Source organism: Eleginops maclovinus, chromosome 1 (assembly GCF_036324505.1).
Source record: "Eleginops maclovinus isolate JMC-PN-2008 ecotype Puerto Natales chromosome 1, JC_Emac_rtc_rv5, whole genome shotgun sequence".
In the NCBI taxonomy this organism is placed as follows: Eukaryota; Metazoa; Chordata; class Actinopteri; order Perciformes; family Eleginopidae; genus Eleginops; species Eleginops maclovinus.
In genome coordinates, this window is record NC_086349.1 from 21324354 (window position 1) to 21347689 (window position 23336).

At 40.2% G+C, this 23336-nt stretch overlaps 1 protein-coding gene across 3 annotated transcripts in view; it reads left to right on the forward strand.

The window, feature by feature from the left end:
- The window catches only part of frmd4bb (FERM domain containing 4Bb), a 30163-nt gene that overhangs the window by 5380 nt on the left and 1447 nt on the right, over positions 1-23336 (forward strand). Inside the window, exons 1-23 of one of the 3 annotated variants that reach the window (XM_063878315.1) lie at positions 4494-4651; positions 11921-11986; positions 12549-12643; positions 12756-12848; positions 13328-13412; positions 13745-13801; positions 13888-13910; positions 14879-14962; positions 15485-15550; positions 15866-15923; positions 16010-16096; positions 17535-17611; positions 17810-17948; positions 18053-18194; positions 18400-18533; positions 18720-18836; positions 19222-19450; positions 19532-19585; positions 19700-19847; positions 20064-20231; positions 20383-21164; positions 22215-22353; positions 22744-22863. In XM_063878315.1, coding sequence (XP_063734385.1) covers positions 11921-11986; positions 12549-12643; positions 12756-12848; positions 13328-13412; positions 13745-13801; positions 13888-13910; positions 14879-14962; positions 15485-15550; positions 15866-15923; positions 16010-16096; positions 17535-17611; positions 17810-17948; positions 18053-18194; positions 18400-18533; positions 18720-18836; positions 19222-19450; positions 19532-19585; positions 19700-19847; positions 20064-20231; positions 20383-21164; positions 22215-22353; positions 22744-22861 — 2961 coding nt within the window. In that variant the 5' untranslated portion in view covers positions 4494-4651 and the 3' untranslated portion in view covers positions 22862-22863. Of the gene's footprint in view, positions 1-4473; positions 4652-11920; positions 11987-12548; positions 12644-12755; positions 12849-13327; positions 13413-13744; positions 13802-13887; positions 13911-14878; positions 14963-15484; positions 15551-15865; positions 15924-16009; positions 16097-17534; positions 17612-17809; positions 17949-18052; positions 18195-18399; positions 18534-18719; positions 18837-19221; positions 19451-19531; positions 19586-19699; positions 19848-20063; positions 20232-20382; positions 21165-22214; positions 22354-22743; positions 22864-23336 lie in introns of those variants that run through there. The other 2 variants (XM_063878296.1, XM_063878306.1) reach the window with 2 other exon arrangements.

A 23336-nucleotide genomic window follows, 5' to 3' on the forward strand; every position in this document is an offset into this window, starting at 1 on the left:
CAGAGAAGCCAGTTTTGTGGGCCCACTGTGGGGCACTTTCTATTAGAAAATGGAAATTCAAGTTAAATATTTGCATTAGCCTCATCCTGCTGAACAGGTTTAAGTCTACTGATGCAAATATCATCCAAATGTTGTCCTGTTGGAAAGCACAGACTTCTAATTATCATAAAACTGAGCTTCAAATGTGCATGTTCATAATTGAACAACATAACTGGAATAGGAAACAATTTACCAATATTTATTCAAGACATTTTCTTTGCTCCGAAAGTTCAAAGCCTATGAAATGCAGACAGAGTTACAGTGAGAGCGGGAGACATGGTGCATACATGCGGGGCTTTGCATTCAGTCAAAAAAGACACACAATAGACTAGACAACATATTATTCTGTGTGTTGTAGTTGGGTGAACAGCGGCACTGATTACAACGGGCCTCCAACTGAGGGAGGCCCGCAGAGTTTAAAGACTACAATGCCCTTTGTAATTACTCAAGTGGGTAACGTGTATAAGTATTTGATACTTCAGTTCAAATTGATCTGTCTTTGAAGAATGACTTTGTTGAAGCTTTTGCAACATAAAAGCTTCTTGGTCACAATCCAACCCAGAGACAATCAGTTGTTTTGACCCAGTGTTCGTGTTATTTTCTATACGACGAAACTAAAACCTGTCCCCAATTTCCATAATTTACTTTAGCTCTTTGTTGCATATTATTATATGTTGTCGGTGTATCCTTTGCAGTTTTTGAATGTCATGTCCACACTGTTGTTTGGAAACTAACAATAAGTCAGTTTTAAAGCTAAAACTTTAGATTAAATTAATCAGTGTCTACACAACGTATGAACTTTGTTTTGATGGGTTATTGAGTGGTTTAACTAAGCTTAAATGAACCTAGTATTGTGTTGGTGCTATATTGACCTGAATTACATTACAGCATGAACAAACATGCCCTTTAGACAGGAGGCTTCTCATTAAACATGTATCTGTGCGAGACAAAACCTATAATCATTCAACAGGTTACATGTGATTGACTAGTAATCACTTATCGCGTGCAATCATTTTAGCCTAGCTTAAATTCCCATTGGAACATGTGCCAACAAATGCAGTGTTAGAGACTGACAGTGACAGTCTAGCAACATGGTGGCTCTGCAATGAGATAACTGAACACATAAACCCAGACAGTGTCGTGCAGATTTTAATGAGCAGTGACAGCCTATGCAAACAAGGCTGGCTAATAAGGCAGGGCATTAAATGTAGGTCAACAAAAGCAGGGATTGAACCAAGAGTCCTGTTGTCTTTCTTTTGAGACGGCTGTCAGCCAATCCTGATTGACATGCAGCTGTTTCCCTCAGAGCACTTCCTATATGTTGGAGTGAATACAACATCCTGGATTATGAGCCAAAGGTGTCCGGTTGTTGGAAGACATTAGTAAAGTTTCATTTTGACGGTTTTCTAATAATCAGTTTGCATTGAAAAGAAATGGAGGAGTGCTTTTGGTTAGAAGAGAACACACATTCCACACTATAAATAGAATACTGCAGTGTTTAATCTCAAATGTATTCACTTAAATCTCAATTTGTAACATGCACTATTTTCAAAACCAGGACACATGTGGTGGGCATATTGCTCAATGAAAGCCTGTTTTCTTTGTTTTCGATTTTCAAACATTGTCCCGCAGTGTTCGCTTTTAGAGGCTTCTCTTTGTTTTCCAAATGTTCTTTCACATGAAATACTTTTTCCTTAAAGTGGTAGGTTCCATGTTATAACATGTGCAGCCCTCTTATTCAAAGCATTTCTGTGATGAGACCACATAAAGTTATACATTGTTGTTCTAAAGCTCTCCCTCAGTTTCTATTGTTATGGAAGCTGTGGGTGCATTTGCATAAAGCATCTGCCAATCAACATATGACTGTGATTAAATGGAGATGGAAAGGTAAACACACATTCAATCATGCATAAAAAACATACCCACAATGGCATAGTTATCTTAAACTGAGGAGTCATGAAGTGCATTCTGCATTTTTGCTATTGTTCAAAATAATAAGTTCCATGCAAACTTTTCATGAACATTTTTAAACAATATCCTGCAGATTTTAAATAACTAACATGCAATACAAATGAAAAGCAACCTCAGTGTTGCATACATTCTTGATGGCTTGAAGCTTATATTATGAAATGAATGGTACTTTTTGACTGGATGGTGAGAGTTTTACTAAATAACCCACTGCCTTATACTTATCCCCTGAATGTATTGAAAGTGGAGCTTGCCATTGATTGTATAATTAAATTCCTAATGAGGGTAACGAGGGAATCCTACTCTTTTGTTTAAGAGAAGATTTTTTTTGTAAGGAGGCGACTTAGAGGACAGATGGTTTTGGGGGATCTTAATGAGATACTTATTCATGTCTGATGTCAGAGCATAGAAGTGGGGGGGGGCATCCTTTCTTTGCTTACAGACTACAGCATGTTAAATGTGGGGACATAACAAAACAATGATTAAATGTACTAGTTAGTTTAATTGCTAAATAATGTTTTTCAGGCAAGCATTTTACTATCTTTACATGTATTTGCACAACAGATTTCAATTTTGTTTCAGGGGCTTTAACGAGTCGTTGCGCTTGCTTCTTTAGGAAATTACCAGCGGAGTAAAGAGTATAGACAGTGATGAATATTTTAGAGACACCGTCACTCCTCAGCTGAAATGAATATCACATGTGAAACACACACCAATGGGTTGCTTCTACAGTATTGTGTCTTTTACACTGCATGAGTCATCGATGTTTAATGATGTGGAATGTGATATTTCCTTAATAATTGACCTGGAAGCAAGACAACAGCCACCAAACTGGTATTTTAGTTTATTCAGAATGTATCGTCTGCGCAATATGAGGATAACAGTCATGTTTAAAACAGATTATTTATTAGATATGCTATTGAACATGTAAACTGAATGTTGACTTTGACCCATATTTCAATTTAGGCCAACTGAGGTTAAAGCTGTAAAGCCTTATTAAAAATGGCTGTGTTTTTTGGCACATAACCATATGGAAAACCAGCCTTTGAGTCAGGGAAAATGCATCAAATCATTTCATTTGTCACTTGTCAATGTTCATCCATGAATAGCAGTTACTTGGAGATGGAGTTGATCGCCATACGCATTGTGATAAAATCATGTTTGAACCATCAATGGTTGCCATTTCCTGTATTTTGTCCGTTATCTCTCATGCAACATCTTCAGCTGCTCACGCTTTTATAACTTAGAGCATGTTTATTTACACGGATCAATAGTATGGAAATGAAAATCCTTTATGCAAATACTGTGCATCCAGGAGAGCTAAAACATACAAAAAAAACTGGTTGGCTACATTTTTTGAAATTCCCTTTCGCCATATTTACCAGCTTAAGACCCGACAGACATCATAATTCCTTTCCAATAGAAAGTTCAAATAATGTAATATACTATAGGGGATATAGCACTGAGGTTAATTTTCTGTGTGTATTTACATTCATTGCATACAGATGCAGCTCCTATAAACCTAATACAATAATGTTGCTAAACATTTACAAAGGCATTTTGTGAACACATCATTTATAAAAAGTAAGATGACTAAAATATTTAGCCTCAACATCGACACAGCTTCCTCTTTGATTCCTCACTGCCTTGCTACCCAATGACAATCGTACTGTAGGCAATCCTGTAGTTGTTTAATTTTAATTTAATCTTAGTCCATCTTAAACACAAGGTCTTTACCCTCCCTATTCCTCCAACTGTCGCTTTCTTTTCTTGTACATACATACAATACATTATCGGCACCAATAAGTCATTTCATTAGTACTGTCTACACTCATTACACAGTCATTTGGGGGGTGTAATCTAAAGCATGTCCTTGATCCAATCTCATGTTTCCTATTTATTTGCCTGTCATATGTTTGCCTTTGATATCATTTTATTTATGTGGGTAATGGTGACATTGTAATCATTTTTTAATTATACAGAAGCTTATATTTTTTAATAAGTTGTCATGGGAACAACCAATGAGCATCCACACAACCAATAAACTGATGTTATATGATACAACAAAGATTACAGAAATTAAATATTGAGTGCAAGAGACATAGGCCAATGCCCCCAAATGACCTTTGTAGAAAATTCAGGAGACCACAAAATCCACTTAAAGGTCACTATTGATCAGAGGAAACAAGGAGCCAATATTTAGGCCTGTCATAAGACAAATAAAACTGTTCAATACAATATCGCGTGTACATGTAGTGTATTATATTATATGGGGATGCGGAACCGCCTTCAGCCCCTCATGGTTCATTATTATGAGGATTCAGTGTGAATCGGGCCGGCCGGCAGCTGCTGTATGAGAGGCAGAGGAAGGGAGGGAGGGAGGAAGCGAGCGAAGGAGGGAGGGAGAGAGGGGTGGGGATGCGGGGCTTGTTCGCATAATAGCCGGCGGGTGAAGGCGTGGTGAGTGTGGCTCAATACGAGTGTGTGCGCTACAGTAGTACCGGAGGATGAACATGAACACCGGCTCTACGGCGGCTCCCCTCCCCGGCAAAATCAGCTGGGGAGAAAGCTGAACGTGGGGAGATCAATATGCAGGGGAAGAGATATCTTATCAATACATAAACCGGATATAAGGAGTGCAAAGGTAAGGCGATATATATATGATGTGATGGAGCTTATTCAACCCGCCCCACTGAGCTGAGAGGAGACAAAGTAGACCGAGTCATGGACGCATGTGAACCAGGGAGGGAGCATGAATGGAAATTACAACTGCATGGGTTTGGCTCTCCGCAGCGACCGGCGTTTTTTCTCAGTAGAACGCTGAGAAGTGAGGCTTTATTTGACATATCTGTCTTAGTCATTGGGCTCAGGTGGAAACCACCCATATACAGTAGCCCAGTAGCACACTCATTGTTCTCCCTGCACAGTGGAAACTGGCCCTGAGGTGGGCTAGTCTCATTAAGGGATGCTGTGGACAATACTGCTTGCATATCACAGTGATAGTTAGTGTAGTGGATGTGAGATAGGATTATCAAATGTGTTTAAGTGAAAGAAAAAGTAGTTTTATAAGCTATTTGAGTGGTCTGATATAATTTTATTTGGAGACGCAGGTTGAATAATATGTTGATGAAGGTAGTGTGACATGGTGAATATAAAATAAAAAGCCTGTCCAAAGCATTACCTGTTTTTATGTGTTTTACAGTTTCCATTTTCCTATTCTTAAGTGTTATGCAATTTGTGAGTATGGTGAAAACTGGTAACCAAGGCCAAGCATTTTTAGTCATGTCATAGAAGAACATTAGTTGCACTAGTTTTGATAGGCAAAGGTACCCTCCCTTTTTACCTAAATGATTTGCATGTAAATTGTATGGTTCTGGCAGATTCTACATTTCCATTGTTACTCCTCTGGTAAAAACAATGATGAGCCAAACAAGGATGAGCCCTGCAGAGGTTGACACTGACCTCCTGATGTTATCTCTCAGTTGAAGGAAGAGACACATGGCTGTGTGTATTTAAAGCATTGTAAACAGGAACTGTTGTTGAGTGCCTGTATGACAGACAGTGTGAAACTTTGTCACTGTGTGTCGGAGGGGATGTCCTGTAGCATTTATCAGACACGTCAACTTTTTTAGGGGAATTTTCAGACTCTTTTAGGGTCATCATGGTTATGTTTCTGTGTACTTCCTTCAGTGCACAGCCACATCTTAGCACCCAATTCGATATACTTCTTTTGGACACACTCCTCTTGTCAGTTTGAGAGCCTAAAGAGACAGGTGTTTGATGATGCTGAGAAATATCTTCGGTTGGCAAACGTCCATATAGGAATCAAAGCCTCCTGAGACTCTCTGAGAAATGTGCTGAAGACGGTGAGGGAGAGAGAGATCTATATTTGGACAGGCAAGTAATCGTGTAGTCATACACTTTACACATAGGGAATGAATCTGGTATATATGATAGGATGAAAGGCGAGCAATGACGTGAAACAGGTTGACAGGTGAGGGTTTGTGGTTATAACTTTTAGTCTTATGCAGCTGACCTGAAAATCTGGTGAATCCAGTATCAGCTTATACTTGAGATATGTTTAAGGTCAAGAAAATACATGTACAATGATTACATTCCTTAATATCCTTATGTTTTTTTTCACTTGGCTGCAAACACTCTTGGACCAGATCTTGAAATTTGGTCATGTTCCATTTTCTCCACCCATTCACGTTCGTGCCTCAGTGCTTCGTCCCCTCAGCTCTGCAGAAAGTCACTGCAGTTCTCTGTAATGAAACGCTGCAGTTTTGTAATATCAGGAGTGTGAATGGGGACAGCTGTGAAACCCAGAGAATGAGGGCAACTGGTGGTAAAGCTCTCATGATTGCTTTTAGACTAGTGTGTGTGTTTTGAATCAGTCTCTCTTGCTTTCAAGGAATGTAAGGTCTGCACTGTGGTGCTGCGCTTAGACTGTTTCAAACTCTTAAATCTGTAACTCAAGCCCCTTAATCTTTAAGTACTTTTATCAATCAAGATGGAGAGTTGTTTTTTTTTGTATGTGGACTGATTAAGGATAAAAGCTCCTTTGCTGCCATGATCTCTTTCGATGACACCCAATTCTGATTCCTGTAGAGTTATACCTGATTTCTGAGAGGATGTTAAAGGTGTCCCTGTTAGCATATTAGCATTGTGCATTGCTGTATCAATGTACAGCCTCACAGACATCTGGGTCATAGATTTTGAATTTCCCTGCAAACACTTTTACAGATTGATCAAGAGTTTACTGACACTTGGATATGTTTAAGTCATATTATAGCTGAGCAGCTTAAGATAAAACACACACTTCTTTCCCTTTCCTTGAGTATTTAGCCTGTTTAAACACAGTCACAGTTGCTCAAGGCCATTTCTGACGACAGCAGCGCAGATTCGGTGACTTCAAGTACTATGAAGCTCAGAAAAAAACCAGCATAGATGCTTTAACTTCAATTACAATTTAAATGTCACTAAAGCTGCCTTGACGATTTTGCTTTTCCTACCACTAGCAATACGACCCTCCAGAGACTGATAGAAGCAGATTTGACCACTACTGTCACAATGGCTGCTGATAAAATATTGTGATCTTGCAGTTGTAGGACAGTCATGACAAAATATATCACAATGTCCTGGTGCTTTTGTTGACGTCCTTCTTCTGGGGTGTGAATAAGAACTGCATGATGACATCAGTCACATGAATCACTCCTCTGTGATGCCCGCCCTTGTATCACCGAAATACCTTGTTATAATAACTAAATTAATATTTCTTTCAGGTTTTAATTTCTCCATGATATCCTGAGTCTCATTGTTTGCACAAAATTCCCGGATATCACGAACGGACAGTCTGGATCTCTTTTTTTAAAGAGATGATTCTAGACTGATACCTTTTTGACCGCTGACAGTATGAGTCATGATGAGATATCAAATGCGGTTTCAGATAATCCTGTGCCGTTTCCTTCAGCCCACAGCCTCTGTAACCAGGGATTCTTGCTATGTACGTGCTGTTCTGAGCACTTCATGCCTTTGGTGTTTTATTTATTATTTCTGGACTGCCAATACGCCTACTAATCAAGCATCCTGTCCTTGGGTGTCTTTTAAGAGAGATAAAATGTTCTTGCTTCAATGTGAGACCAAAACCCAAATGAAGATCTCAGTTACTTCAAGACAAAAAATACCTCTTTGAATCATTATTGTCATCATGAATCATCCTGTCAGGGTCAAAGAACAGCTGTCCTCAAAACATTGTATACGAACTGTAAAATCTCATGTTACTAAAACACAGAACCGATTGTTTCCCCCTTTTTATCAACATTGTATTGAGTATTATATCCTGTTATGGAGTTGACAGGTTTATATTTCAAATTCTATGGGCTTCTTCTCTTTGGACAATGGTCCGATTCAGCAGCAATCTTTTAATTGTTGAGTAAATACTTTTTCTGGTCAAAGGAAAGAAAAGTCTGGGATCGTACAAACTGCAATACTTTCCGTCTTAGGCTGATTGCAGAGGGTGTCGTGCAAAGAACATGTAAGCATGGAGAGCAGACACTAACTTGTGTGTGACACCAGCCTCATCAATAATGCATGAAGACGGGAAACTGAGATAAGAAGGACTGCAGTCTGGACATGACATTTAACCAGCATGACGTATTAAACACTGACAGCCAGTTTACTCAGCAGACAGAGAAATCCTCCTGTTCGGTGTACAACTTCAAGCTTGATTGGCTGCTATTTCTCATGAAATGGAAATGAACATTGTTATTTTTCAGGATTTACATCTCCACATAGTACCAGGCTATGTTTTAATGAACATGAGTACTCCTTGTTTTGTTTTTTTCAAGGAGGCCACATCTGCACATTCACCAAATCTCCATTGGGATATTTGACTGTACACTATAACAAGCTGTCTATAGGCTGACCTCAGGCTGCAGACCAGAGATGGACCTGCACCCTGTAGCGTCTCTGGAGAAACAATCACACAGACTGACAGCTCTTTCATCTCCTCCCTCCGTGTCTCTTTTCCATAAAGGTTCAATGCTTCTCTCAACCCCACAGGGTCCAAGGCTGCCCTTTTTTATTCAGGTTGAATAGGTTGTGTTTGGTTGAGTAAGCAGCGCTGTCTGTTGTCCCGTGACCAATACCAGTACATCATGAGATGCAAATGTAGAGTTATGCAATGAATAGTAGATTAATCGATCAATAGAAAGCAACTATTTTGACAGTTTACAAGAAAACATACCAAGTATTTGTTGAGTCTAGTGTGATGATTGGCAGATTTTCTTTGTCAAATGCAAGTCCTGGATAACCCATCTTATTCTCATATTCAGTGGTATCTGTCTCCATCTTTTTGTTTCATGTTCTATACACTCGCATTTCAACATTTTGATTTACTATGTTGCAAATTTCTTATCTTTTAAATGTGCACACAAGTTACCTACTACTGTCTGTCCGTCCTGGGAGGGGGATCCCTCCGCTGTTGTTATTCCTGATGTATCATCCTTTTTCCCCCATTTATTGTGGAGTTTCTTATAAGTTTTCTTTATACACTGCTAGAGTCTAAGGATGGAGAGTGCTGTATGCTGTACACACTGTAAAGCCCACTGAGACAAATGTGTAATTTGTGACATAGGGCTATAAATATAACATTTGAGTATGCAAACATGTATCGTTAAGTTTTGGACTGGGCAATCTATTTTCAAGTGGTGTTTCAAGCCCATTTCACTATATTTTGAATCGATTTGAACATAATCGTTTCAGCTTATTTTTTTAGAGTTGATAGTGTGCGTTTGTGATTATTGTGTCTAATTACACTGCCAATGTTGTGACAGAGGAGCAGCAGGGTTAGGGCGGGTTGCTGGGTTGCCGTGTCAGACATAAATAGCAGTCCTTGTAATGATTATAGCCCTCGCATGATTAATAGCTTATATTTCTAAAAAGCTCAGCCCCTCCTTCCACTCTCTTCATCTATATTGCATGTACAACTCATCCCAGCTGACTCTGAGCTAATAACTGCTTTAGGAAATTCCTCAACGGGACAAGCTTGTTCAAGAGGCCATTTTCTCCATATGAACAACTTCTCCATATAGAAAACAATCATCCCGGCACCATCTAGTGGCCACTGCCTTTACTGTACATGCCAGGCTGGCGTCATATAATGCTTATTACAGAGACATATGTGTGACCCCACCATGATGCAGTCATGACTAAATCAACCTCAAATCAATGTAATAATACTCCTGGTGATTGGGACAAGAATCCACACTCCAATTAATTGAACCCATTGAATGTGCACCTTTTTTAATTTACATCATGAAAGACAATTTACGACTGTTGTGAAAAGAAAGATGTATTATTCAGAGGCTGTAATTGACAAAGTGCTAGCTAAAAGATTACAGATGGTTTAATCTAAAGAAGTGACAGGGTGTGTCAGATCCCAGTCAGGAAGCAGGGCAATGTGTTTAATCAATTATTAGTGGGAGGTGAGAAATAGATGAATGGGAAGTAGAGTGTATGTAGAGTAAAGCCTCTTTGAGTTGTTTCAATCACTTTAGTGCCTCAGGAGGAGGAAGTAGGAGACACCTGATACCCAGATTTAAACTCAATTTAGACACACAAGTGATCGAAGCATCTTAAATGTCTCAGTCAATTCAGTAGCATGCTAAACCACCTTATATAGACCACTTGTTTCCATGTTTCCTGTCTGACTGTCTCCATTGTTCATATTAAGTAGCAGTAAATCCTAGAGTGTGGTCAGCAGTCTGATCCTGCCTGCCCTTATTCAGTCAGCTGTTAATTTCTCACAACACTGAATAATCGACTGCGGCACAAAGCTGGGGCCTGGCTGCTCAGTCGATAACCTGCATTGAACAAGTTGCTGTTTGATCCTGATTGTCCAGGGCTGCTAAAAGTCTGCTGGTCTGGACCGGAGAGGAGACTCTTGTTAAAGGATGAGTTCTGGTCAGGGATGCATCCACAGCTGCACTTTCCCTGGAGAGGTTCACCAGGTACAACAAGCGCCCCATGCTCTACAAGAAGTTGTGATCAGCCTCATTCTGTCACATGAAAAGGCTTTTTGAATCCGTCTGAATTGTTTCTTTTTCAATTCGTGAGCAGGTTTTTTGTTTTGAAAAACTACTTCAGCCTCAATCTGTCATTTTTTTCCCCCGGCTATTTGATTTATAGAGCACACTGGACTTTTAGTGTCTCAGAAGTCAGGCTCAAACTTTGATGAAAATCGTTGTGTGAAGGGCACTGTGGTCCGGACTATCTTGCAAAAACAAACAGGAAATCTTGGTGCTGCTTCATCTTGTGGGTATGAGTTTCAGAGAACTGGCTCTCATCGATGCAGAGTTTGTCAGAATCTGATATGAGGTTGTGTGGTTTGGGCCCTTACACAGTAATGCTGGTTGGATCTTGATGCTTAAATATTCTAAAGAAAAGGGTGGAAACTTTGCAACTATGAAGACGTTAGCCATGGTCAAAGAAGTATTCGGATCTTTTGAGAATATAATATTTTTGGGTAGTTTAATGTGTAGGAATGCATTTGCAAAGTAAAGCTATCAAATGAAGTTGGTTGAAATGAACAATATTTCCCATTTAATTGTAGCACAGTAAAAGGATGAAGTGCGGTGTTTAGTACAGTGCTTGGGCAAATGTACTTCCATATACTGTCAGCAGTGGCTCAGTCAGTAGGGGCTTGGACTGGGAATCGTAGGGTCGCCGGTTCAAGTCCCCGAACAGACTCGAAAAATATGGAAAGTGGACTGCTACTTGGAGAGGTCCCAGTTCACCTCCTAGGCCCTGCTGTGGTGCCCTTGAGCAAGGCACCGGACACCTCCAATCCCCCCTCCCCATTGCTCCCCGGGCGCTGCACAATAGCTGCCCACTGCTCCTAGTACTAGGACGGGTTAAATGCAGAGGACCAATTTCACTGTGTGTGCTCTGCTGTGTGCATGTATGTGACTAATAAAGAGGGTTTCATCCTCCGAATCTATCTATCTATCTATACTGGATATTTCTTTGAAGTACTGAAAAGGCAGAGAGACTGAAAATGGTATATGTGAAAGGTTCAAAATAGTCCAAATCCTTTCTCTGGTGGCTATGGCACCAAATCCTTAAGACAAAGGTTTTATTGTCGCCAACAAATACATGGTTTTCTTTCTTTTCTGTATTTACAACCAAGGACTTTGCTCAGTTTGGCTACTGGTGGTAAAATGTTTTACTCTTGACACTCTTAAGTTATTCTACTGTTATGAGAACTAACGGGCCTTATTTGTACAATACAGCTGTAGCTTTAAAGAAACATTACCAACTCTCCAAACCTTATGTCATTCTGCCTTGTGAGGATGAATTGTCTGCAATCTGTGTCACGAGATTTGAGCTTCCTCTTTCCTTTCCCCTGCAGATGACCGAGGGCAGACTTTGCCAAGTGCAGCTGCTGGAGGACAGGAAGCTGGAGCTGCTGGTTCAGGTATGACTGCTCCTTACTTAAAGAGTTTATAATCATTATATAATAATGATGATTATATGTAAGGTGAAGGGGTTTCCTGATTTTTTTTTTTAACCAAGTTTCATTTTTTTTTTACCAAACTGTTTTGATTCCATCTCACTGTTCAGCTAAATAAATGTGAAAATACGCAACTGTTTTCCTGCGTGTATTTGTGTTTCCTCTGCCCCAAAATGGACAAATAAAACGACTTCTTTAATAATGATGATTAAACAAAAGTTATATTTTTCTTAAGTGAAGTGTACTCTTGTTGGCCAAACCTCACTATAAATATATGTGGGTGACATGTTCAGTTAGTGTATACAATGATCATTGTGCAGAAGTATGTGCGCTGTTGAAGTGTCCTTGAACACAAACACATCTTACATTTTTGGCTATTGTCTGCACTCCAGTTAATCTTCCAGTCTCACGTCTCTTTATCGGGAAGTAAGCAACAGAAACTGATTTCCTTAAGTATTTGTGACACATTTACCTAATATTTTGAATTACATTAGCTATCCTACTAAATCTAAATCTTCCTCCACAGCCTAAGCTGCTGTCGTACGAACTCCTCGACCTGGTGTCTTCACACTTCAACCTCAAAGAGAAGGAGTTTTTTGGACTGGCATTTTGTGATGACAAGTATGTGAATTAATGCCTTAATTTCCTTTCAGTTTTCTGAATATTTACAGATGTCCATATGTGCTTATGTGTACAATGCTTTCTGATTCCTCCATCTGTTTGACTTTTGCAGTGGACAGCGTAAATGGTTGCAGATGGACCGCAGGGTTCTTGAACATGACTTTTCTAAGAAGTCTGCGCCCATTGCTCTCAACTTCCTGGTCAGGTAATAATTGATTTTTTTAGTCATGCAAATCACACGATCTCCAGCAGGGAGCACTATGTTGTAGACGTGGAGTAAAGCTGTGAGCGTCAACACAATGTCCAGGGTGGTTAGGGTCATGATTATCAAACTCTAAAACTTTGACAACCAAATATCTTGTTGGTGGTTTTTGAGCCCTTTGCACGTTATCATTAATCCTCACTCTCACCCACACATCACAATAATTAGTTTTGATTAATTAAGATATACTTTATTTATCCCAAATTGGGAAATAGTTTTGTGACAGCAGCAGAAAGTGAACAGGTATTACAAAAGATAAAGAGAGACAGCAATACAAACATATCTATAAAGGCAAATATAAGAGATATAAGAAAAAAGATGAATACACAATTGTGGTTGTCTATAATAAGCAGCAATAACACCCACTATCTCCATTCAACCTTTTGAATTGTTCTGTGTGCGTCTGCTTTTATCCTCCACAGGTTCTATGTAGAAAACATAACACAGCTAAAGGACATCACAACGGTGGAGTTATTCTTCCTGAATGCAAAATCTGCCGTCTACAACGTAAGTGTTTACCTCTTGTTTCAGAAGCCTTGAAAAAGACGCTGCTAGTTGCGTTCACTTCCGAGACGCACTCTGATGATTCACTGTGGACGCTCGCAGCTCATCAGACAATCGCTGCAGGGCACGGTTTTGTAACTCTGCTGGCTGGAATGTAAACTGGATAGTTTATAGAAAGGAACAGAAACACAAGGGTTCAATTTGAGAATAAGCCGAGTTTAATGTAGTGCAACAGAGAAAATATTCTATGTTTGGATCTAGAAAGATATCACCACCTGGATTTCATCATCTCCATCCTGTTAATATTTTCCATATTGATCTATCATGTCTCTCAGGGGATTATAGAAGTGGAGAGTGAAAACGTCTTCAAATTAGCCGCAAATGCTTTGCAGGTTAGTGCTTTTAATAGTCTCATACATACATTAATTGCCACATCTTTTATCCCTTGATCTAATAAGATGTATTTATTTTTCTTTAGGAGGCGAAGGGGGACTACACAAGGTAAGTGCATGCTCTCAGCTGGGTAAGAGGTATTTAACAGCAGCAGGACATGTTAATAGAGAGCTCTTAGCGAAGGCATTCAATCGTCACAGCAGAAATCAATAGCAGTGTTATGTGAGGTTTACCACAGAACATTGCACCGTGCAGCTAATGAATCTCCTAGTGCTGATAGATGCCACGTTTTGCAGAGCAGAGAGAGCTTTAAATTGCAGAGAGCAGCTATCATCTGTGCTGATATTACACATGTAGGGCTCAGAGGGAATACTGCAGGGCTTTGTGCATGTCGCCACCTGGCTCTGACCAGCTGATGAACTTAGATAATAAAGGAAAACAGACACCTTTGTTCATAAGAGTAGATTCTTTGATATGGTTGTTGCCAGGCCTGAGCCCCGTGCCATTAGGGAATCTGAGGTCATGTCCTCTGAATTACTTTGTGGATTTCAAAAACATTTTAAAGCCTTCTTATTTAAACCAGAGCTTTTTGACTTATTGTATTTGCATTCCAGTGCTGCTTAGCCAATAGCCTATGCATAGCCCGGCAATGTGGAGAGTGCTATTTACACCACATGTAATTGATTATGGTGGGAAAAGTATTCTGATTATTTACTTAAATTAATATGGCCATACCACAGTGTGAGAATACATTATCAAATAGTAGAAGTGCTCCTTATGTAAAATAGATCATGTGTTAGTGCAGCTGTTTCCAAGTAGAGCTTATTTGATCTACTATATTGGGGGGTTATTATTAGAGCACTTTCATATTATTTAAAGTAACTCCAGCTGTCGGATGAATGCACTGAAGGCTTCACAAATTCCTTCTAAATGAAGTGGACTGTTAAAATATTCACTTAAAAGGAACTAGGTTACATACAACACTAGTTTTAGCCTACTTTACTGACTCAGTAGAGAGGGATTGCTCATTAAAACTTCCAAAATGTTATCACCAATATTTGTCCTCTCTGTTTTAGTGATGAAAACACGAGAGCTGAACTGAAGAAACTACCAACTCTTCCCACCAAAGTACTCAAGGAGCATCCGTCGCTTGCATACTGGTATGCTTCTTTCCTGTATATCTTACTATAACAATGTACACCTCATCACCACAGCAAGAAGTATATGGATGACTGACATTACATGCAGTGGCTGGTCTAGTTTCATGCAGGAAGTAAACTCCATTGAGGTAAGCTGAAAGTGCTCAGTATGTTTAGCTACCAGTGTTTTCAGGCAAGCTACCAAAACAGTCCTCTGCACACAAGACAAATAAGAATTGAGAGGAGATATATTTGTATATCTAATGTATCTTTATCTGTTCACATCGTGACGAGAAACCTTTTTTCCCTTTGGATTATTAACGTATGTTGATTGATAAAATAAGTCTTAATGACATTTATTGAAGTGTGTTTTCTGTTGTAAAAAAAATATGTTTGGTTTATTAAATGTATAAATCTTGTTTAAAACCATTTAACAAAAAATATGCAATCGCTTTTATTCCTGATTTACCTTTTCAAATGTCGTCAGTTACAGGGTCACATCCGTTTAGTGTAAAATGGTGTTTTCTTGATGTGATATTGCAGTGAGGACCGAGTAATTGAACATTATAAGCAGCTGAAAGGAGTCTCCCGAGGACAGGCCATTGTTCAGTAAGTACTGAGGAAAAATGTGTATTTGCTGCAAATGGTTCAACACCAGTGATTAGATGATGGATGCTATTAGGCTTTAAGTTCATTAATCTTCCCCTCACCTCTATTAGCTCCCTCCGTACCCCCCTTCTCCCTATGTCTCTCTGGCACTCCTTTTCTCATCATCTGATAGAAATCAATAGCTCCTCTTCAGTGAATCACACTGATTCACTGGACTGGGGTCAAACACCCAGTGCTATCGTTTTACACTCCCTAAGTAAACCCCATGCAGCTGTTCTAGCCTGTGGTGTTAACATGAATATTTTTTGGTTCTAGGTATCTGACATTAGTGGAATCATTGCCCACGTATGGCGTGCATTATTACGAAGTGAAGGTAGGTCTTCCGCCGCGATAAATGGAAAATGACAGCTGTTGCACCTGAAACTGAGTCAACCATCAAGCTGTGCTCTTGCCTCACAGGATAAACAAGGGATCCCGTGGTGGCTTGGAATCAGCTATAAGGGCATCGGCCAGTATGACCTTCAGGATAAATTGAAACCTCGAAAGGTAAACATTTCATACTTCTCCATCTCTAAAATGGCTTCTTTCTGTTCCCCTGATTCACTAATCTGACTGTGGTAAGCTTCGCTGCTGTTGCGCTGAGCCTGGTGATTCACTGGCTCAAAATTCATGCATCATCTATTTTACTCCAACAAAGGATTGGCTTGCTGCAGCAGACGAGGCCAGACTTGAACAATTGCAGCAACATCTAGAGATCTCTGGCCGCTTTAATGAGTCTTGTCCCTTTTTGCATAAAGTCTGAGATTCATACTAAGAAACTGCTTTTCTTGTTACATCTGTGTTGTTTGAGCATGTAAGCTTATAGAAGTATGACCTATGGGAGTAATCCATCAGCTATGTCCATTTGTTACTCGGGTCTCTGCAGGGTGCAGGCAAGCCGTGAAGTTTAGAAGTAGAGGCAAGATCAAAAGAATTCACATTAATCTACTAGCACTGTCTTCCATGTCTGGTAATTGTCGACATAGCACAATCTCTCTTTGTCTTCTTCCAAAGAATTGTGCAAGCTGTGTGCAGGCAGCAGTGCGTGTTTTGGAGAGGGGAAGAGGGAGTGAGTTGGTGATGTCAAAGGGAAAGGGGCAGGATATGGGGCGTTAAAATTCATGCTCCGAGAATACCTGAGGAGACAAGTCAGGAGCTGACACGAGTAGGGAACAACGTATGTGTTTGTGTTGACAGCAAAAGATTTAATAACTTAAACAGAACTTGGGAAGATCCATTGTACTGGTAAGTCTGCATACTGCATTTCTTTGCCAGGCTTAAAGTAGTAATGCAAATAGACTGAGCTGTAGTTCTTAACATAACATTTACTTATTTGTATGTTTATTTAAATATTGAATCAACAGTCAATCTTTTAAATTCTAACAGTAAAACTTGATTCTTCTCAAGTGTTAAGCATGTAGCAGCATTGCGATACAATACGTTTCTCAAATCAGCCACATGTTGTATTGTTTCCTGCGTGGTGTTTCATTTTTCCAGACACACAGTGAGTCACTGACCCAAACAGGCTGTGTTCAGCGAACACCTGGGTTATACAGGGATAGACGTGATGAGCCATGCAAAGTGCTGTATACTGCGATGAGTCTTTGCTTAATGTCCCCTTGTGGCATTCTTTGCTGTCTTAACACCTGAATTATTGCAGACTGTGCATGCCAGGAGGCACAGACTGTAATGACAGTTCATATTACAGTCTGGCTTTTTAAACGATTGTGCTAAAGCGGGCGAGCGAAAACACCTGCAGTCACTTGTCTTTGTTTTGAACTTTTTAACTGCAGTAATACCACGGATTGTTTTAGAAAAAAAATATGAGTATTCACCAGGACTTAAGGCACAAAAGGATACATTTTAAAGCCATTATACCTGGCCCACAGGTTGAGAACTACTGAGCATAACATCCATTTTCCACATTTTTTATTTTCATCCCCAGCTTTATCAGTGGAAGCAGCTGGAAAACTTGTACTTCCGGGAGAAGAAATTTGCTGTAGAAGTGAATGATCCACACAGGTAAACATTAGGAGAGACTATTCTTTGTTAAAAAGTCAAATATTCACTTGTTTTGTTGTGCCTACAGTTGTCTAGTCTCCTATTATGTGTTTCTCTTTAGCTTCATATAAGGAGAGCACTCATCCATTTAACTTCTAGATAAATTTGGTTAAAAAAATCTCCATCTCCAATCCTCTTGTGGTGTGTTTCTTGCCACAGGAGAGCAGTAACCAAGCGCACCTTTGGGCAGACGGGCCTACTCATCCACACGTGGTATGCCAGCCATTCTTTGATCAAAACCATATGGGTCATGGCCATTAGCCAGCACCAGTTCTACCTGGACAGAAAACAAAGCAAAGTAAGTTTCATTCAGTCAGTCACCATGTCCTTACTTTTGAGACTTGCTTTTTAGTTTTTGAACTAATCTTTGGTGTTTACTCTCTTTTAAAAAAAATATTTTAGGGTAAATTAGTAACAGCTAGAAGTGTGGAGGAAATTGCCATGGATCTCACGGAGCACGGAGGAGCTAAAATAAACCGACTGGGAGACGCAGGCCTGAACAAAACCTTAATAACAGCCAGCAATGGCAGCCTGGTGTCTACAGGTTGGTACTTATTTCAGTTCATGAAGCACGGATCTATTAAGTTCATGTTTGTATAGCGAAAATCATTATTACCATCTCAGATCATATTCATGCTCCCTGGTAGAGGTGTTATATTAAAAAGTCAGCTCACAGTGTCATGACATGACGGTTATTTTCAGATGTAAGCTTTATGTTTGCATGAATACTAAGAATTTTGTTTTCACAGGTTCTGGAGACTCTGAAATGAGTGAAGAACAGAAGAAGGAGAAACTCTCTGAACTGAGAAAAAAAGAGCAGGAGATCCAAGATATTCTGGCCAAGAAAACAAAAGAACTGAAGAAGATTTGCTTGAGAGAGGCGGTGAGAAATCATTTTGTATAACACTTCTTCTGCACTGCTGCTAAATTTAACAAGGCACATGCATGCTTTTCTAAACAACCATATCCATTTAGCTGAACTCCCATTATTAAGATCGATGCTTTCTGCTGTTACGCTCAATTCAATGTGTTGTAAGTATCTAACGGAATTTGTTGCTTGTGTTTTCAGGAGATCACTGGCAAGCTGCCAAAAGAGTATCCCCTGTCTTCAGGAGAAAGACCGCCACATGTCAGACGGCGAGTTGGCACTGCTTTCAAATTGGATGACCTGTTTCCCTACAATGAGGTCAGTGTTTAACTGTTTATATAATATGTGAGTTTAAAGGATGAACTTCGGGATATTGTATTTGTGTTTGGTCGTCTATAATCAATCAAAATGATCACAACTAACAACTAACTATCCTAGCTGTTATATCTTATTCCTCTGTGCCATATTGGTAAATTGTACATCAGAAAATAATGTTTCAGTAACGTTTGCTTCAGCTGATTACGGAAAATATAGCGCTTGTGTAAAATGTAAACTATACATGCTTTTTGTATCTCTTACTGTATTGAGAACAATGTTTATTTTAAGGAAATGCAATAGGGAAAAACAGGTGACAATAGTAGTTATAAACGTATTAAATGATATGTAGCAGATTTACTAACTGTTATCTTATGTTCTGCTTCAGGATCCGATCCTGAGGAACCTGGAGAGCAGATTTGCGCTGCAGCAGAAGATTGTGGAGGCGGCCAAGAAGCTCGCAAATGAAGCAGAACTTTGCAAAACTGTGAAGAAAAAGAGGAGGAGAAACTGTTTGGATGCCATGCACAAACTCCAGCAGATAGAGGATGAGATGAACCAATACCGAATCAAGAAGGGGAAAAAGCCCACGCAGCGGGCCTCGGTGATCATTGCGGGTATGCTGCAGCTTGATATGTGTTATGGATGATTACGTTATATTCTCAGTAAATGGAGAGAGTTATCTTCTCTTTTTCCAGATGAACTCATCCGTTCAGACTGCAGCTCGCTGGCTAGTCTCCCGCTGGATGATGGTGAGTCAGACAACACACATTATAATGCATTAAAATCAACCTGCTAGCTACATATCAAAAGAGGAGTTCTCAGGGGTTGGCTGTTTTGTTAACAGTGGGATACTTTGTGTACAGATGACTCGGATGGTGTCAGTCAGAGGCCACGCTCGCGGTCGGTCCAGGGTTCCCCTCAGCTCAGTCCGATGCGATCGCTGGCAGCAGATTATGATGTAGACAGACGTGGATCTCCAAGGGAAAATCACCTAAACAAGAACCACAGCAGGTGTGGAAACTCATGTCCTTTCCCTCTCTCGTGTGAAGTGCGTAGCTTGTTTAACAACCTTTGATTTAATTGCAACGCTGTTCCTAGAAGAAAGCAATGATATCATAATTTGGCAGGGTCTATAATATTTGCCATGTCATGTTTACAGCCTCATTCCTTTCCTCACATGTCATCCCTTTCATTTTCTTTTTTTTTATCCTCTCCACACCCTTATAGACTAGCTTTTGAAGGCCAGGATGCTTCCCACTACTACCAGAATCCAAGAGAGGTCTCCTCCACCCACAGTAGTCCCTATAAAACCCTTCCCAGACCTCTTAGAGATCCACGCAGCATGCCTCCCACCCCGGTTATGACCCGCAATGCCTACAGCAGCAGCCAGCTCAGGTGTGATCCACTGCGCCAATTTATTTCCTTTTCCTCACCTCCTTCACCTTATCCCCACTTCCCTTGAACCCTCTAACCTTAACCCTAAGCTACTAAATCCCTAACTTTTATTTAGATGGGTAGAAATTAACTGAAAATGTTGCTTCTCCAGGTCCGAGGGGTCTCCTCACTTCAGGCATCGCAGCGGGAGTCTGGAGTCGCAGCCCCGGCTTAAAAAAGATTCTGATTCAGAGAAGCCGGTTTTTATCTTGTCACCATCCCACCGCAGCAACAGCACAGAGGTGTTAGAGGATTGTTCGTCCTACACCAGTCAGTCCAGTCTGGACTATTGCGGGGCGGCCAACTCCCACTACAGTACGCTAGACTCCCGAACCTCAACCATGCATCGTCTCCACAGGAAGGTAGAGGTGTATGGTAATACTGGGAGTATGCCCAACTTGGTCCAGCACCACTCTGGTTGTAGTTATTCATGTGACAGCTCATCACACTATGCACCCAGTGCCTACTATGTCGCAGGCTACCCCTGCGCGGACATGGAACCTTACGCTAACGGTGCCTACGTGTATGAGAATGATGTGGAAGGCCACTACAACGTCAACCCTTCCTACCAGATAAATGGGTATAACGGACATGACAGATACAGGACTTACAGCAGTGACCGGGCAGATAAGATTTCCCAGAATCCCTACGCTACAGTGAGGCCGCCGCGAAACAGAGAGGGCCCCAAAACCGAGCTGTTGGCCAAGAACATGCACAAGGCACTGGTGGCGGAGCATCTGAAAGGCTGGTACCATCGAAGCAAGGGTCCCCGGGATGGAGGGAGGGGGATGCTGGGTGGATATGATTTTGACAGCGGCTCGCAGCTCAGCCTGGGTTACCAGACCATGCCAGCTGCTTTCAGCCACTCCAGCAGAACCACCTCCTTTTCTTCAGGTGAGATGATGTCTTTGAGCAGTTTTAAAAATGTTATCTATTATTGTGATTGAAACAAAACCTGTTTTCTTTCTCTTAAGTACATCGAAATGTATTTATAATATCTACTTAACATTTTAACACAAAATATATTTCAGCCAGTAGGGTCCATGTAAGCATCCTGCACGTGATGCTTTCTTATTTCTATATGGTCCTTTCTTCTAAAGATCTGCTAACATACTCAATACAATTGTAAGTGTATTAAAGTGGAGAGTTTCACTTGTGTCTAAAGCTTTCCCAAGCAGCCAAGACATTAAGTCTTTGACTGTGACTGTGTAAATGTAAAAGAAAAACAGAAGAGGCAAAAACAGTCACAGTAGGATAATCATCTCTGTCTTTTGCAATGATAAGTGCTGGTTGTTTATACTGCTGGTCCATCAGCCCACAATGTAAATATGCGGTAGGGCTATTAGTTGACTTTTCCTTCAACATAAAAACGTACTGTCATGGGTAAGTGTTTATTTGCTTGATACAGTCTATCCATCAGAAGGATATTTTTTTCCAGTGCAAGTTGGGTCATTATTTTCTAAATCAGGTGACCATAATTGAAATGCCTCTTTTCATCTTTTCTCAGTGGCATCAATACAAACAAATGTACTGTATCTGATAATAACACATTTGTTTCAAACACTTATAGTGTGCAAACCCATGAACGACATATCGCTATGTCATTTAAGGTTATATTATTGTTTAGAAGACACATTTGAGTTTAATCTTAGGGAAAGTGGTTGAAAAACTTGAACTTGTCATCTATAAAGCATGTCACTTGAAGATATTGGACCAACAAACCAAAAGATTTAAGCAAGTTTTGGGTCTATATCATAAAATATAAGTCTCCATGTGAAGTGGCAGGAACAGGACTGTAATAACATATTGCAGCAGAATCTTGTGATGGGTAAACGGTTGTTTTGCACTGGTGACGTCAAGATGGATTTAAGAGTGTTTCCAATAACAACAATTACTTCCAACTCCAACATTAGCTGAGTGTTTTTGCTTGTGTCTTGTTTGCAGTGTCCTCAGTGGAAAGCACGGGCAACTGGCGCAACCAGCTGGCAGTTGGCCTGACAGATTACGAGACACCAGACACACCTCAGTACACACACCCTGCAGCGCCGGTTTCTCCATACAACCGTAGTCCCTCACATAGCAGGTGAGTGACGCAATTCACTTTCCACACTGAACTCCGGATACCACAGGGAGTTAGTCAGTCACCGGCAATTAAGGGCATGTTTAGTTTAATTATTAATGCAATTAAAGTAGAAATACTGGTTGCTGTCTTAAGGAGGCAATAATTAGCCCTCTTTTTACCCTGTTGATGCTTAGCGGCAGGTACAGAAGTCAGTGCCTCTCCTGTTTCCTGCAATGCATGCTGCAGTTTAAGGCCTTTGTTTTGTGTGCTGCTCTGCCCTTGGATAAACATTGTATTTCTCTGAGGCTTTATCTTGTGTAACCTGAAACTATTTAACTCTGTAGATTAACCAAATTTAATCATGAGGACGTTCTTTCTTTCTCTCTTGACTTACGATTAATGTGTGTGCAGATTTCCTCCAGAAAACAAAGGGTCTGAAAAAATGCCTAAAAAATCAGAGTCAGTTGAGGTGGTTGGCTCTGAGGCCGCTAGTACAGATGAACCATCAGACAACCTTTCTAGCACTTAAGGGTGAGACCAAACACAGCGGATTACTTCGTGTCGTGGTGCCAGTCATCTCCATTTATGACATCACATTTTCATTCATGTGTCAATCCTTTTTATAGCTTATTTATTCAAATCATCCACATTTTCATATCTTGGTTTGGAGATGTTTCGTTCAAGCACAGCATTGCATTTGCACAAAAACGTACCACTTATTATCTTAATGGTCTTGCACCTGACATACAACCCTCAGGAATGTCCTTTTCCTGCGTTTAATACTTACAAGCTCATTATGATAAATACAACATGCTAATTAGCACATTAATGCTGTCACCGTCTTATCTTAGCATGCTGACATTTGCTAATTAGCGATCAACACAAAATAAGGCTCAGGGACTGTCATTAGTTTGGCAGATATTTCCTCATGAAACCAAGTGTTGAGCATATCAACTTATGTTCCTGATACATCACTGAACAAAGGTAAATGAATGTCCCAATTC